The 14586-nt window shown below is 39.3% G+C and overlaps 1 protein-coding gene across 5 annotated transcripts in view; it reads right to left on the bottom strand.

The window, feature by feature from the left end:
• Positions 1–13109, bottom strand: part of ccser1 (coiled-coil serine-rich protein 1) — a 128176-nt gene extending 115067 nt beyond the window's left edge. For all 5 annotated transcript variants that reach the window (XM_020705831.3, XM_011479001.4, XM_011479006.4 and 2 more), the window contains exons 1-3: positions 12875–13109; positions 6056–7069; positions 3454–3871 (exon numbers count right to left, since the gene is read on the bottom strand). In XM_020705831.3, the coding sequence (XP_020561490.1) occupies positions 3454–3871; positions 6056–7048 (1411 nt within the window). In that variant the 5' untranslated portion in view covers positions 7049–7069; positions 12875–13109. The remainder of the gene's footprint in view (positions 1–3453; positions 3872–6055; positions 7070–12874) is intronic.
• Between the last annotated feature and the right edge of the window lie 1477 nt (positions 13110–14586).

The following is a 14586-nucleotide window of genomic DNA, read 5'->3' as shown; positions in this document are numbered from 1 at the left end:
TAAAAGGTCCCAACATGACCCAAAGCCCCAGAAGGTCTGTTACTACCCAAACTGTATTTCTTAATAAGGAAAACACTGGGCAAGAAAGAGGGATTTACCTAAAAGGTAAAAGAACACTGCCTGTTACCCTCACTGAAGGATTCACTGCAGACTCTTTTGGAAAGTAAGGTTTGTGACTTTACAACATCTGCATCCATAGCAAGACAGCGAAAAATATAAAACCTTTTTTTTTAAAAACCTTTTTCTACAAATAAAGGTCTGAAACATGTATTCTTTACATGTTGTTGTGTTGAATGTGAATAAACTGACATTTCACCTACTTCCCTTTATTCACAGATCTCAACAGGAAGTAGGTGAAACTTCTATTATATTCTTTGTGATGTCATGAATATTTAAATTGCATATTTGAACATGAGTTTAGCCATTCAACCCTATATCGATACACTGCATTTTAAGAGTTGATTGTGTTGAACTCAATTCAAGTTTTGACTTATTCCTCTTTATTTGACCAATAAAAAACGTAAAAAACTGCATAACGTTTATGTTTTGTTATGAGTCATACCTTCAGAGTTCATCGTTTATTCATTAGGAATTTACCTGTTAATGTTGAAACTTTCTTTACGCTAAACTCACTTTCATTCGAACTTCATGCAAACTTGTTTTATCACTGAAGTATTTCATGATTGTTTGTGTTTTCACATTTCCTCTGATTTCACCATAAAATGCGTTTTGGTTTCACATCACATCAGTAAAACAGTTACTGAGAAACCAGAACATTTCAGAGAAAAAACATGCTTTTATTTTTAAATTTCTGATGAAACATGAAGCTGGTTGATCTGGTTGACAGGAAGACCTCCTCTGAGGTCAAAAGGGTGCTGCTCAGCTCAGAAGAAGAGTTGGGGATTCGGTTCAGAGAAGAATGAGAGAAACCTAAGAAGTCCTAAAAACCTCAGAGATGCTCTGTCTGCTCAGATAGTCTCCTTGGATGGCATAAGCATAGCCCCTAATTCCACAGTTAGAAACCTTGGGGTTTTATTTGACCAGGATTTATCATTTAAGGCTCATATATCTCAGGCGTGTAGAACTGCCTTTTTTCACCTGCGGAATATTGCTAAGATCAGAAATATACTTTCTAAGAGTGATGCTGAAAAACTCATCCATGCATTTGTTACGTCGAGGCTGGATTACTGTAACTCCTTGTTAGCAGCGTGTCCTAAGAGTTCCTTAAGAAGTCTCCAGCTTGTTCAGAACGCAGCAGCTAGATTGTTAGCTGGAACTAGCAGAAGAAATCACATCACTCCTGTGTTAGTTTCGCTCCATTGGCTCCCAGTTGATTCTAGAATCAAGTTCAAGATCCTCCTGTTAACCTATAAGCCTTACAAGGAATGGCCCCGTCCTATATTAAGGACCTCATAGTCCCTTACCATCCAATAAGAACACTTCGTTCGCAAAATGCAGGACTGCTTGTGGTTCCTAGAATTAGTAAAAGTACGGTTGGAGGTAGAGCGTTTAGCCACCAAGCCCCTGTCTTATGGAATAAACTCCCAGCTCATGTAAGAGAGGCCGACTCAGTTTCTACATTCAAAGTTAGACTTAAAACATTCCTCTTTGGACAGGCTTATTGTCAGACTACTTAGTATTCAGAGATTATTTAACTTAATGTTAATTTGTTTAAATTAAACTTAATAACTATTTCTTTTAAAAGGCTGCTAGAAGTTGAAGCTGGGGTAACTATGGTGCACTGGGGTTCTGTCCTCTTTTCTCATCTACTTCTACCCTTCCTCTCCTCTATTCTTGACCATAATTTATCATTTAGTTCTCCATGCCTCTGTTTGGTGCAGTGCGATTCATGTATTGTCCCTCTTTTCCTCTCCCCTCCTGGGGAGTGGGAGTGCTTCCAGACTCCAGTTGGTTCATCCGTGCTCCAGTTCCTGACCGTTTACCTCGCCTTTGCTCGCGCTCCTACATCTGGCTGTGGATCCTGCCTCTGGCTCATCTCTGGCTCGTCTCTGCTCTGTACCTGACCGAGTACCTCGTCTCTGCTCCTGCTCCTACACCTGGCTGTGGTTCCTGTCTCCGGCTCGACTCGCGCCTTTGACTGTCCCCCCAACCACGGCTGGATGAAGCTCGTCTGCTGGACTTTAAATGTGTAGTTGTAGATTTAGTTAAGTAAATTCTTCTCTTTGAGTTCTGGTAAATCGCCTGTCCGTCCTGGGGGAGGATCCCTCCTTCATGTGGGCACCCCTGAGGTTTCTTCGTTTTTCCGGAATCCGGTTTTTTGGGAGTTTTTCCTTACCGCGAAGGGGGGTCTAAGGGCAGGGATGCCAGTATAGCTTAGTCAGTTTGTTAGTTCATTTTAGTATTTTACTATTGAACTCTTTGTATTCACGATCCTTTTGAGTTCATGTTTCACTTCGAAGCCCATCGAGACGACTGTTGTTGTGATTTTGGGCTATACAAATAAAATTGAATTGAATTGAATTGAAGGGGGGAACTTTTATCTCAAACCACCCCAAGTAACAAAGTTTGTGCCACGATTCCATTTTATTGTGAAATGAACTTTCGTGCATTTTTTTAACCATTTTGAAGCTTAGTGCCATATTTGCTCCATATTTTTTAAACTGATCAGACGATTCATTTTGAGACTAAACTCCAGTGAACTTTTAAATCCAGCACGCTTGCCCAAAGACAATCTGCTCTTTTTGGCAGAACGTCGTCTGCTTTTGGTCATAAGTCCCAGAATAGACTTCAACTTTTCTCTTACATCCTCATACCAAAGCCACTGCTGGTTTTGTCCTTCTCGTCGGCCTCAGGAAAACCACTTTTGTCTGGTGAACTTTGACTGAAAGCTTAGAGACACTCTGGTGGGGAGACCCTCTCAACCAAACACTTTCTTGTTGTTTTCTTCAGATTACAATATTTCTCTTAAACCCTTCTGAGGCATTACTTTGCTCATCCACCAACTTTCACACAGACACACACTATACTGAATTTGACCTGTTTATCTGTTATTGTTTATATTTTCAGTTAATCTAATAAATATCAAAAAGGCAGTCGTTGTCCATCTTCTTTCTTTCTTTGTGATTCGGTCCCATCAGAAGAGAATTTATTTCCTGAAGTGTTGAAATTGATTTTGAAGTCTTTTAATCTGTTTTTAATATAAAATTGATAAATTTACATAATTGAGTCATTTTTCCTTCCAATAAGGAAGATGGTGCTCTTTTACGAGACAAAGTCAAATTCCTCATCTTATTTGACCCCTTTGATGGTACACATAATTAAAAGACCACTGGGAACGCTTTTAAAGTCGATCAAAAGATTATTAGAGTGGAAATATAAATGCAACTAAAGTCCAGGTCACAAGTTTAAGGCCCCATTTTTGTTGCTCAGAAATGCTTGTGGGAGGATTTACTGTGCGTCAGTGGTTTTGCTGTGTTAGTTTTAGTTGCATACCTGCGTGTGGTTTTCTCAAGTGAGAGGCTCTGGGTTCATGGCAGCCACAAAAGCTTCCTCTCTCTTGAAACGAATGCGAGGTTCGGGCTCTCCTGTCAGGTCTCTCCGGGTTAGACTGGCACCCCTCACTGCGTGCCACGTTGGCCTCGCTTTCACTTGTGGTCTCACTGTGGAAGCAAGGCTTTCCCTCATTCACCAAATCACTCTTGTTCTCCGTGACCTCCTCTTTCTGTGCCTCCTGCCTTTCCTCCTCCCTCTCCTCTCTTTCCTCCTCTGACTGCTCCTGCAGAGGGAAGCAGGGCACGGCTGTTTCTGGCTCTGAGAGAGAAACAGCCGTGTCATAGTCTGTGTTGTTGGCCGTGCTGGTGTCTGGGAGCAATGGTTTCTCAGTGCTGGATTGGGCTGGACTGAAGAAAACCTGCAGGGAAGTATCAGAAGAAATTAAAATTAGGGCTGCACAATGTGAGGGAAACTTGCGATATTTGTTAGGTCAAAACACACACACAAAAGCGTGTGTATATATACATTAAAATGGCTGAAGAAAAATAAATTGGAGTGGAAATTGAATAGTTGGAAAGTGAGTTATAAAATTTGAGAAAAAGATATTTAATTGTTTTTTTTAAATGTATTTTCTGTCTGATGATTAATTGATCACAGTGCATTACTTTTGTGCGAAATTTTGTCATTTGAAATATCATATTTTGTTATTTGAAATTAAATTATAGTTATTTGTAATTTATTTGTAAAACAGGTTATATTTTCAGAAGTGTTATTTCTATTCAGGTTTTTCAGCTTGCTTGGTTTCTTGAAGCTACTCATTAACTCACTGGAAAAAGTTCTGTATAAAACCAAATGCAGATAAAGAAAAGAGACAAGTTCATGGAGTTTTTGAGTCATGAGTGGAGTCCGGCTGGCGTTTCCTCCATTTGATGCTTTCCCCTTCAAGTGGGGCAAAATAACTTGACCATATTAGTGATTAATAGACTAGACACCCAAGGGGCGACCTTGGGTGTCTAGAAAGGCGCCATATAAATAAATTCATTATAATATTGTGATGACAAATAACTTAGGATACATGAAGAAATAGCAAAACAACCATTGACATAATTTCCATTTCACTGCAACAGTTTAATTTAAATAGGAGTTAACCCGTGTCTACATAGGAGGCAAACATCCAAGATAAAAGAGCTCTATCCGATTGGTCAAACGCATAAAGGGATTTACTTGATTTGTTAAATACTTCAAGCTGCCAAAAGATTGTTTTAGCACATTTAAGGTAACCATTTATTGCAATTGTCGCCGTCTTTTTTGCAATATAAGTATTGCACAGCTTGATATCACAATAACGATAAATTTGCAATATATTGTTCAGGTCTAATAAAAGTATAGCAACGTGGTAAGTTTAAAAAAATACTTTTAGCCACACAGATTTACTCTTAAGTATTCTATTTTTGTATTTTGTTAAAACATATTAAGCAACAGGTAAGACCTTGATAGGTTTGTAGGATTTTGTTGGTAGCATCAAATTATCATTGTGCTTTGACGTCACATTTCAAACCCTTAAGACATTATATCTACTCTCTACTCTCTCAGCTTTTAAAAAAAATGTGTTAGATAAAAAATAACGTGACTGCAGCAGAGCCCTAGACCACGTTTCTACGAGAACCCCACCTCACAGCTGCCAGACAAAAAAGTGCTTTCTAAATTGGTAATATTTTGAAACAATTCGAGATCTTTCTAAATCTCTTAAACCTGCATTTGTTGCAAATTTTGAAAATCATCTGTGATTCTTCCATGTTTGTCAATTACAATAAAACCTCTAATCTTTTTTTTTGTGGAAAAATAATACAGAAAAAGCTGTTTTGATCTAGCTAAACCCCTTCTTGAGCACAAACGGACACTTAAGAATATTTCAGTCAAGCTTCAAGCAACACTGCAGCTCTCAGATGTCACTTGTTCAAGAGCATCCGCATCAACACTCAGCCGTGAAAAAAAAGATGCTTTAGATCTGCTTGATCTGAGAGCCTTTTTTAACCGTGGATCATGAACATCTCTTTTGACAGATTGGAATAGTGGGTGGGATTATCAATTAATGTCCACGATTAGGTCAAAGGAAGAAATGTTGTTTTTGTTGGTTGTCATAAACCTGATATTCTCAATATCATGCAGAGTGCCTCTGCGATTGATTTTTGGACCTCTTTCGGTCAACCTGTACATACTCGTTCTGGAACAGATCATCAACAATAATAACGCTTAATATCACAGATATGCAAACAACCCTCAACACCTCACAGCTTTGTACCATCACAGAATCTTTCTGCTGCTCTTAGAGCAGCTAAACTCCAGGATGCAGTCAAACGTTCTTCTTAAATACTGATAGGACATAAGTCATTCATCGATTTTGAAAACAAGAAAAGAGTAAAGGTAACTGACTCAGCCCTTAGTTTCAGTGCACACGTGCGCCACCATATGGAGCAGCAGCAGCAGTTTGAGCACCTTCAAGTAGTTTGTGTGTTTGTATTCAGTTTTTTATTGTTGTAACTTAATTTCCTTTTAAATGTATGCCACTTATTTTGTTTTATGAGTAAATAAATTCTGCTACCTGTGAGGTAGTGACGGCTGCACTGATGTTCTCTTGGACAGGCGGGGGTTCCGCTGAAGCCGGGTCAGCGGCCAGTGCAGCCTCACAATCCGGAACAGGGTTTACAGCGGACCCGGGGCTAGGAGCTGGCAGTGCGTCCACCTCGGATACAGAGTCCTCTGTGGCAGGAATGAACTCAGACGGGGTGATGGCTGTCGTTCGATCTTCTGATATCATTGGAGACTGAAGTGAGCTCTCACCACCCGCACCAATCAGTTCACCAGGCCAAGACCCTGGAGTCAGCCCTCCTGTCCCTGGAGCCGTGGTGGTGGAGTTTGACGGTTCTAGATTGACTTCAGGTGGTCTGTGGTGATCAGACGTGCGGGAGAAGCGATGGTGGGCTGAGAAAGACTTTGGTAGAAGTTGTTTTTTCTGGCGAGAGGATCGTCGGTTGTTATTGCTGCCCCTACTGTAGTCGTCCAGGAACCCAGAATCGTCACCTTCGTTGGTCCCTGAGCTGCTGATGCAGTTGATGAAAACATTTCGATTGGCTGTGGAGGATGATGAATAAGCTTTGTCCAAGTCTTCGGTCTGAGAGCGGGGGATTTTCTTTTGCCTGTTGCTGCCAAATCCAAATGAATGGCGCGACTTGGGACGGCCACCACCGTCGGTAGACTTTGTTGACACTGATTGCGTCACCGTCGGCTGGTTATTTCCATTTGCGTCGGTGGTCTGCGTCTGTGGCTGGGGAAGGTTCAGGTTGATGGGTTGGACAGGCGGATCGCTGTTCCGCTTGGAAGTGAAACTGAGAGACGGAGTGCGGAAAAGGCTCCTGCGTTTCCCGGTGCTGCCAGAACTGGAGTTAGTGCTGGAAGGCGAGGACGTGTGGACGCCATTTCCAACCCCGCCTGAAGATGGAGAAGAAGGGAGAGACTCTTGCCGCTTACTGTTGCTGCGGCGGAAGATTGGCAGGCGGGACACAAGAGTGGAACGGCGTGAGCCTGATTCCCCCATCGGGATGTGGAAACAGGAACCCTAATAGGAAAAAACAAAGATTAGCGTGTACACAAAGAATCAACACAACTGAACAGAAGAACTTTGTATTGACACTTTATATTGTCCTCTTTACTATGTTATGCTGCAGTATCACCCACAGGGAGGTTCAAGAGCTTATGATGAAAAGTTAGACCCACAAACAATCTAAAGAAAGTGCAGTGTATGTTTTTTTAAATAGTATTATATAAAAAAAATCTCACTGGCATTATTTTGAGACAGAAATCTCACATTAAAAGCTTAAATTTCCATTTCTGAACAAGCTTCTTTTCCATCTTTGCCCTGCAGAGGTTTAAATGCAAATGCCTGTGTCACATTTAGGGGTACACTTAATCTATGGTAATGCATGCACACAAAAACAGCTTTGTTTACTCTGCTGGAACAAACTTTCCCTGTGAGGTTTTCATGCTGTCCAAACCTTTCAAAGCAAAACTGAAGCATCATAGTCTTGTTTAAATGATTTCCTTCACCAAATTTTTTTGGAAAAAGTTCATAAGCTATGATGAGCATGAACACCATTTCTGCATCTCGTTTTCTGCCAGTAAAGTTGGAAAAAAAGACAAAAAACTAACAAGACTTGAATTATTTCTTATCTGCACACAAACATAAGGCCTAAAAATACTAAACCAGATGTTCTAGTTCCGCTTTAACTTAATTACAGATGGAACAAGATATAAATTGGAGAGCTGACTTTTCTTTAGAATCCCATATCATGAAATGAACACAAATTTTGCACTGAAACACCACTAGTCCTAAGAGAGATAAAAAAATTACAACTCTTCTTTTATTCTGAAGGGATGTGCTTGAAGCAAAATACCTACACTACAAAAAACTATTGATATCACCCACAAACATTGACGTAACAATTTGCATTTATTTGAGCAAATTTGTTTCCAAAGTAGAAATAGCTTAAATAAACAGCTAAAAATACTAAAATATCATCCCACTTTTTTATTTAAAACAATACCTTTGCTGTGCAAAAAACAGCTTGTTTGGAAAAGTTGTTTTTTATCATCAATTATCTAAAAAAAATAACATCCTTTTTTTTTACTTTAGTAAGGTTTGAGATTGTTAGATTGTCCCATCCTCAAAAGCCCAAAGGCAAAAAATACTGTAACCTTATATAAGAGATTTAGATTTTTTTTTAATGTAAACATATATTATGTCCATGTTAATAAATCTGTAGGCTATTTCCCCATTTAATTCTTTTGGCGACTATGTTTAATTGCCCATTTTTTGTAAAAAAAGCTAAGGCATTTGAGTAAATTTGACTTATTTTTAACTAATTTTTAAACATTGCTATTGATTAAAAGGGTGGCATGGGAAACATTTACTCATAATAAAGTAAACATACTATCTAACTTATATAAATACATTTTAAACAATTAGACTACTTGTAATTACACCCTTCCAAAATTATTTTTTATAGTGTAAGCTGTTGCACACGTGTAAAATCTCATGTTTGCATAGTCCTATAGAACAACTCAGGAATAAAAATATAAGTGTTACAATCTGTAAAGTATCCTTCGAGGGACGAAAAAGTTTTCACACGTGATTCTGTTAAAAGAAAGCAAACATTTTCTGTTTTGTTTTTTTTCTTGCTCACATATAGCAATTTAATGTTTGATAAAAGTTCCTCTTTTTGACTGGCACATCACTTTTATAACATTCACTTCCATAGCGTCGGGTAAAATGGTTAAATTTGCATCCCTCTCAGCACTGAAGAAGCTTCCTTCCAACTGTAAGAGCTGCTATGTAGCCTTCTCTCTGTGTAATAAGCTTACAGTAACACCCTTCAGTTCAGTAGCTTATCAGTGTGTCACCTGTAAACTTGATCAAGCTCTAAGAGTGATAGCTAAAGTTAGTACATGATTGGGAATTTTACAAAGCATGTCACAGAAACCTGTTCAAAGAAAAGACGCGGGAGGAAGATCCACAACATAGATTTGCCTAAACCAAAACAACCATCTTGTTACCAGTGAGACCATTTGAACAGGTGTGTTTCAGGTACTGGAGTTGGTGAAAATGCAAACGCAAAGACAAAAGAGAAAAAAAGTAAACACACAAGCCATCTTTTACAGCTTGCAGAAACCCAAATAGGATCAATAAAGATGACGACTCCTTCCCCTGACTGGCAGCCAACAGCAATTGCACTAAAGTGGGGATTTCCTCCAGGACAGTGGGAGGGACATCACACTGACACAGCCACTTGACCAGGTCATGGTAGTCTGACCTGGCTTCTTAAAATGAGCTTAAAGCAGTCTGAACGAGGATAAATTAAAGACCCATTCAGACTAGATTATTTTCTATTGTAAAATCGTTCCCAGTGGTCTTTTCATCCTGATTACGCAGTTTTTAGCCAAAATCAAAAAGCCTGTTATGTTTTCTAAGACATAGTTTCTGCACATCGGCAGTAGCTCATTAGAAATTCGCCTCAGACTTGGGGGTGGGACAGCTGGAGTGGAGCAACTCCGCCCCAGTTTTAATCCTGCATTCTTTTATTAATGTCTTCCATAATTTAAAAAAAAATCTCCAATAACACGTTACATAACACCAAAAACACGGTTTTCATTAAAGTGTTGCTGTTTGAAAAATGTATTTTTTTTCTGAGCTCTCAACAACAGGGAGGGGAAAGGGGGCGGGGTTGCTTTGCTCTAGGCCTGCACAATATACCGCAAATTCATCGTTATCGCGACATTAAGCTGTGCAATATGCATACCGCAAAAGACGGCGAAAATCGCAATAAATGGTTTCCTTAAATGTGCTAAAACAATCTCATGGCATCTTGAAATATTGAACAAATGAAATAAATCCCTTTATGCATTTAACCAATCGGAAGGACCCGTTTACGTTGTTGATCAATCAGATGAGCCCTTTTATGTTAGATGTTTGACTCCTACGTCAACAAAGGTCATTTGAAGTATAATGTTTAAACTGTTGCAGTGAAATGGAAATGATGTTTTTGGTTGTTTTGCTATTTGTTTATATACCGCGAATTATATCGTTATCGCAATATTAATCACCAATATCGCATATCGCGAGTTTTCCTCATATCGTGCAGCCCTACTTTGCACCTACAGTCCCACCCACAAGTCAAAAGCAAGTTTCGAATGAACTACTACCAGTCTGTACTGCAGAAACTAGGTCTTACAAAATGATAGTTTTATTTTTTTATTTTGGCTAAAAACTGTATATAAAATCCTAATTAAAAAACCACTTGGAAAGCTTTTGAAATCGCTTAAAAGATCATCGGTGTGGAACTTTAACTATATATATTATCTTTTTTGTAAATACAACAAATCCAAACTGTTGCTTTATCCATGAACCATCCAACAGCCAACTCAAATGGAGGAGAACCTCTAGTCTGGAAAATAGAGCAGGCCATTCTAACCATTTCAAATTGCAGCTTACCAGCAAAAGAGACAAAAACAAACATTTAAGGTAAATGCGTTTACGGAAAAAAAAGCTTTAAGACTGTTAACAACAGATAATGATCAAGACAAACTGGCACTAAAGCACAGTTTTAAAAAATATTAACAGCTACAGTACAAGCCATCCTGGGATAAAGGTGAGGAAATGCCGTGCAAAGGCATTAGCTTGCTTGCTCACAACTGGATAAGGACGCAAAAGCATTAGGGAAGTACAACTTCATCTCATTCCAGTTCCTCTTCCCCTTTTCAGGAAATGATCCAGCTCATGTGCTAAATTTTGAACACTTTTCATTTATGGGGTGTTTGTAGGAGCCAGTTTAAATCTATAAAGTTGAGCATATTTCGAGAAGACATAGATAATTGTTGTTTGTAAACGTAATAAACCAGTTTCTGGATTACTTTATTATCCAAATTCTCTCCAACAATTGCTCCCCTAAAGGTCACATTATTAAAGTAGATTACAACTGCAGACCATGCACTTATGATTAATTCTGTGGGGTGTTAAAGAACTGGGAAATCATCTTTGCAACAGCAACAGTTGTTGTTTTGTTTTTTGTATTTTCAAGGGATGTGTTTCACAAGTATCAACATCAGATAATCTTTTCTTGTTTGTCACGAAGGGATATTAGAAGTTGGGTAATAATCCCAGGCTTTGTACATGGGGAAGAATAGAAACAATAAACAAATGCTGGCTCAATATCAGTAACCCAAAACTATTGCATAAATAGAAAACTGCAGATGATTCTAGGGAAATGTGAAAAACAAGTTTTGGGAAAATACCACAGTGATGTTGGTATAACACCAAATGCGGGGGGAAAAGCACAATGGTCTCAATCATTTCTAACAAAAATAGATTTAATTTTAAGTGTTAAAAAGTGTTGACTTTAGGGGTTTCTGTTCCTACGATCCAATCAGATCAATCAGCCTGAGGCAAATTGTTATTTGAAACAACCTATACCATTATAAAATCATTTCAATTAAATTGATATTGTAAAATACAATTTGGGTTGAGGTATGGTAAGTTAGTTTTTACTTTAACGTCAAAATGCCATCACAGTGGACAACACACACGTGATGGCAGTGTGGTAGAATGTTCTAGTAATGTTCCCTTTGGATTATTTTGAAGTGGATAAACAACAGAGGGCGGAACTTTATGAAATTCTTCATGAAATTCTTGTTTGTTTGTACACATATTGCATTTACACTTAATTATCTTGCAATAAACACAAGGAATCTGGAAACCTTCACCTGCACTGATAAGTACCCAGGTGTTTATCACTGAGTAACACTAGTTGGATTTTTGGCTGAAGATGTCCTGGATCGATTTTAGGTCATTTGAAATGACCCAATATGGTAGGTGAATATCAATCGAATCCTAGTTAGGACTTGTTACCACCCTTGTTAACTAGTCTAAACTAAAGAAAGGAACTTTTTCGTTCGAGCAAATGTAAAAGCTTTTACATCTGTTTTTTTTTAATTATATTAAAAGGTCAAAATTATAATAAAAAATGTTTAAAAAGAGAATAATCCAGTTTTATACATGCCAATTGCAAAACTGTCAACTTGCTGCAGGCCACAGAAACCCATAAAGGAATTTAAAATCATTAGGAGTCACTAAAAACTCTCCCAGCTCATAAAACTGTCTGAAGCATGAAAATATTTTTTTAAAATGACACCATATTCATCTACAAACCAGATGAACCAGTGTTGGATAGACATGTTACAGCTTGAAAAATATTATAGACAAACCTAAAAAGCTCTGGCACCATAGATCAGAAAGCTTCTCACAGATATTGAATATTATTGTATCCTTTAAGGTTTATCAGTTTGTCTTTAGGTGATTTTCATGGTTGTCTACCTTTGTGTTATTTATCAATCTGGACGACCGCTGGGCCTTAGCCTGTTATTACTGCACACAGGCAGTAATAACTCAGTCTTTACCAGCTCGAGCTCTTCACTCTGATTTATTTAGTGATTAGTTAGTACTATAAACATTTCTAGCAGCTTGCCTGGGAATCGCTGCAGCGATGCGTAAAAGACAAATAACCGGCTGGAGGACCGCCAACAACACCTGTCACAGAACCGTCAACAACAGTGCAAAGACAGCCGAGCTCAACTAAAGTGCTGTTTAGCTAGCTGCTGCTGCTTCACTTAACTGACGCTGAGAAGCTAATGGTCCGCGCGACGTTTCATCAATAAAACGATTATTATGGCTTTTTTACCCCCTCCTTTCTGAAGCAGAGGTGCTCGATAGAAACACGACTGCAGGTAACGTCTAAAGGGGGGGGGGGGGGGGGTCAGGCTAGCAGCCAGGCAGCGGACAAACCAAATATATATCCCCGTGTGTGTACGTTACCTTCCGCTAATGTCCACAGGGTCTGCCGAGAAGCGTCAGTGCAAAAAGCCGTCAGTGTCTCTTCACCGTGAACTCAGAGAAGTTCGTCAAGCCGACATGAGGGTGTACTGCCGGGGCACAGTACTGAGGTAGCACCTGGTGTCGCACAGACGTAAGTACACCTACGTGACGTGGAGCCTCTTTCCTCCTTCCGCGTTGCGACGCAGTGACGTCCTCGCGCCTCCTGCCGCAGCGCAGCGTGAGCATCATCGGCAGGTGGAAGGATGCGGGCACGTGCGCATCCAGAAAATCTCTAGGGTCGGGGGGGAGGACCACAGCTAACATTTTGAAATTTCCCCTCATAAATTCAACACAGAAACCTGAAACCTGCAAATTGAGTTTGACTGGAATTGATTTATTTCAAGCAATCAAAAAAAATAATAATAAAGACAACTATCACTGCAAACATAATGGGTCAAATCTTTTTTTTCTGTGACTTTTGGATAGATGAAATGCATTAAATGCACATAAATGATTGCTTTTTAAGATACTTTTTAGATCAAAATTAATAGGATGCAGAGGTGTGTATTGTTGAACATGATTTAACAAATAAGTGGCATTTTTCTGGACTAATGGGGATGATTAAAATATCTTTCTAGAGGACACAGATTCTGTTTAACTCTTTTTTTATATCCCATGTTCACTATTTACTATACTGAGACAGTACTTTGAATTATAAACGGCGATATAGAGCAATAGAGGCTCAGATCTCCCACACCAGACAAGACCCAAGGTGTAGGCTGTGTAAAGAGGCGCCTGAAACAATCCAGCACATAACTGCAGGGTGTAAGATGCTGCTAGGGAAAGCATACATGGAGCTCCACAATCAAGTGGCTGGAATAATATACAGGAACATGTGTGCAGAATATGAACTGGGAACCCTAAGGTCAAAATGGGAAACACCTCCGAAGGTGGTAGAGAATGAGAGGGCAAAGATCCTGTGGGACTTCCAGATCCAGACTGATAGGATGGTAATGGCGAACCAACCAGACGTTTTAATGGCGGATAAAGAACAGAGGAAAGCCGTTGTGGTGGATGTGGCAGTGCCAAGCGATGGGAACATCAGGAAAAAGGAACATGAGAAACTGGAGAAATACCAGGGACTCAGAGAAGAACTGGAGAAAGCCTGGAAAGTGAAGGTGACAGTGGTGCCTGAGGTAATTGGAGCACTCGGGGCAGTAACCCCCAAGCTGGAGGAGTGGCTTCAACAGATACCTGGAAAGACCTCAGACCTCTCAGTCCAGAAAAGCGCAGTGCTAGGAACAGCTAAGATACTGCAGGACCCTCAAGCTCCCAGGCCTCTGGTGGAGGACCAGAGGTTGGCGGAGAAACCACCCACGGAAGGGTGAGAGGGGCGTTAGTTGTTTTTAATTGTTTATTGTATATTTGAGCACAAGTTAAAGATGATGCATGAAACTTTGTGAACAAAGAAGAAAAATAAATTGTGACAATATCAGAGGCTGAAGAATGAGCAAAACCAATGAAATATTTAAATAAAATCTTAGACATAAATGCAATGTTTGTTCATAAAAACAGACGGAACTGGTTGTTCCTTTGAAATGTTAATAAGTAATAGAAGTTTGATTAAATCAGTTTTTTTATGCAAGTTTCAAGTTTAAACCGTTTCTTGTATCAAATGTATGAATTCATTGCTGCACAAAATAAACTCCACA

This window comes from Oryzias latipes, chromosome 9 (assembly GCF_053564925.1).
Source record: "Oryzias latipes strain Hd-rR chromosome 9, Olatipes_Hd-rR_3.1".
Taxonomy (NCBI): Eukaryota; Metazoa; Chordata; class Actinopteri; order Beloniformes; family Adrianichthyidae; genus Oryzias; species Oryzias latipes.
Note: the sequence above shows the minus strand (reverse complement) of the source record. Positions and strands in the feature narration are given on the sequence as shown.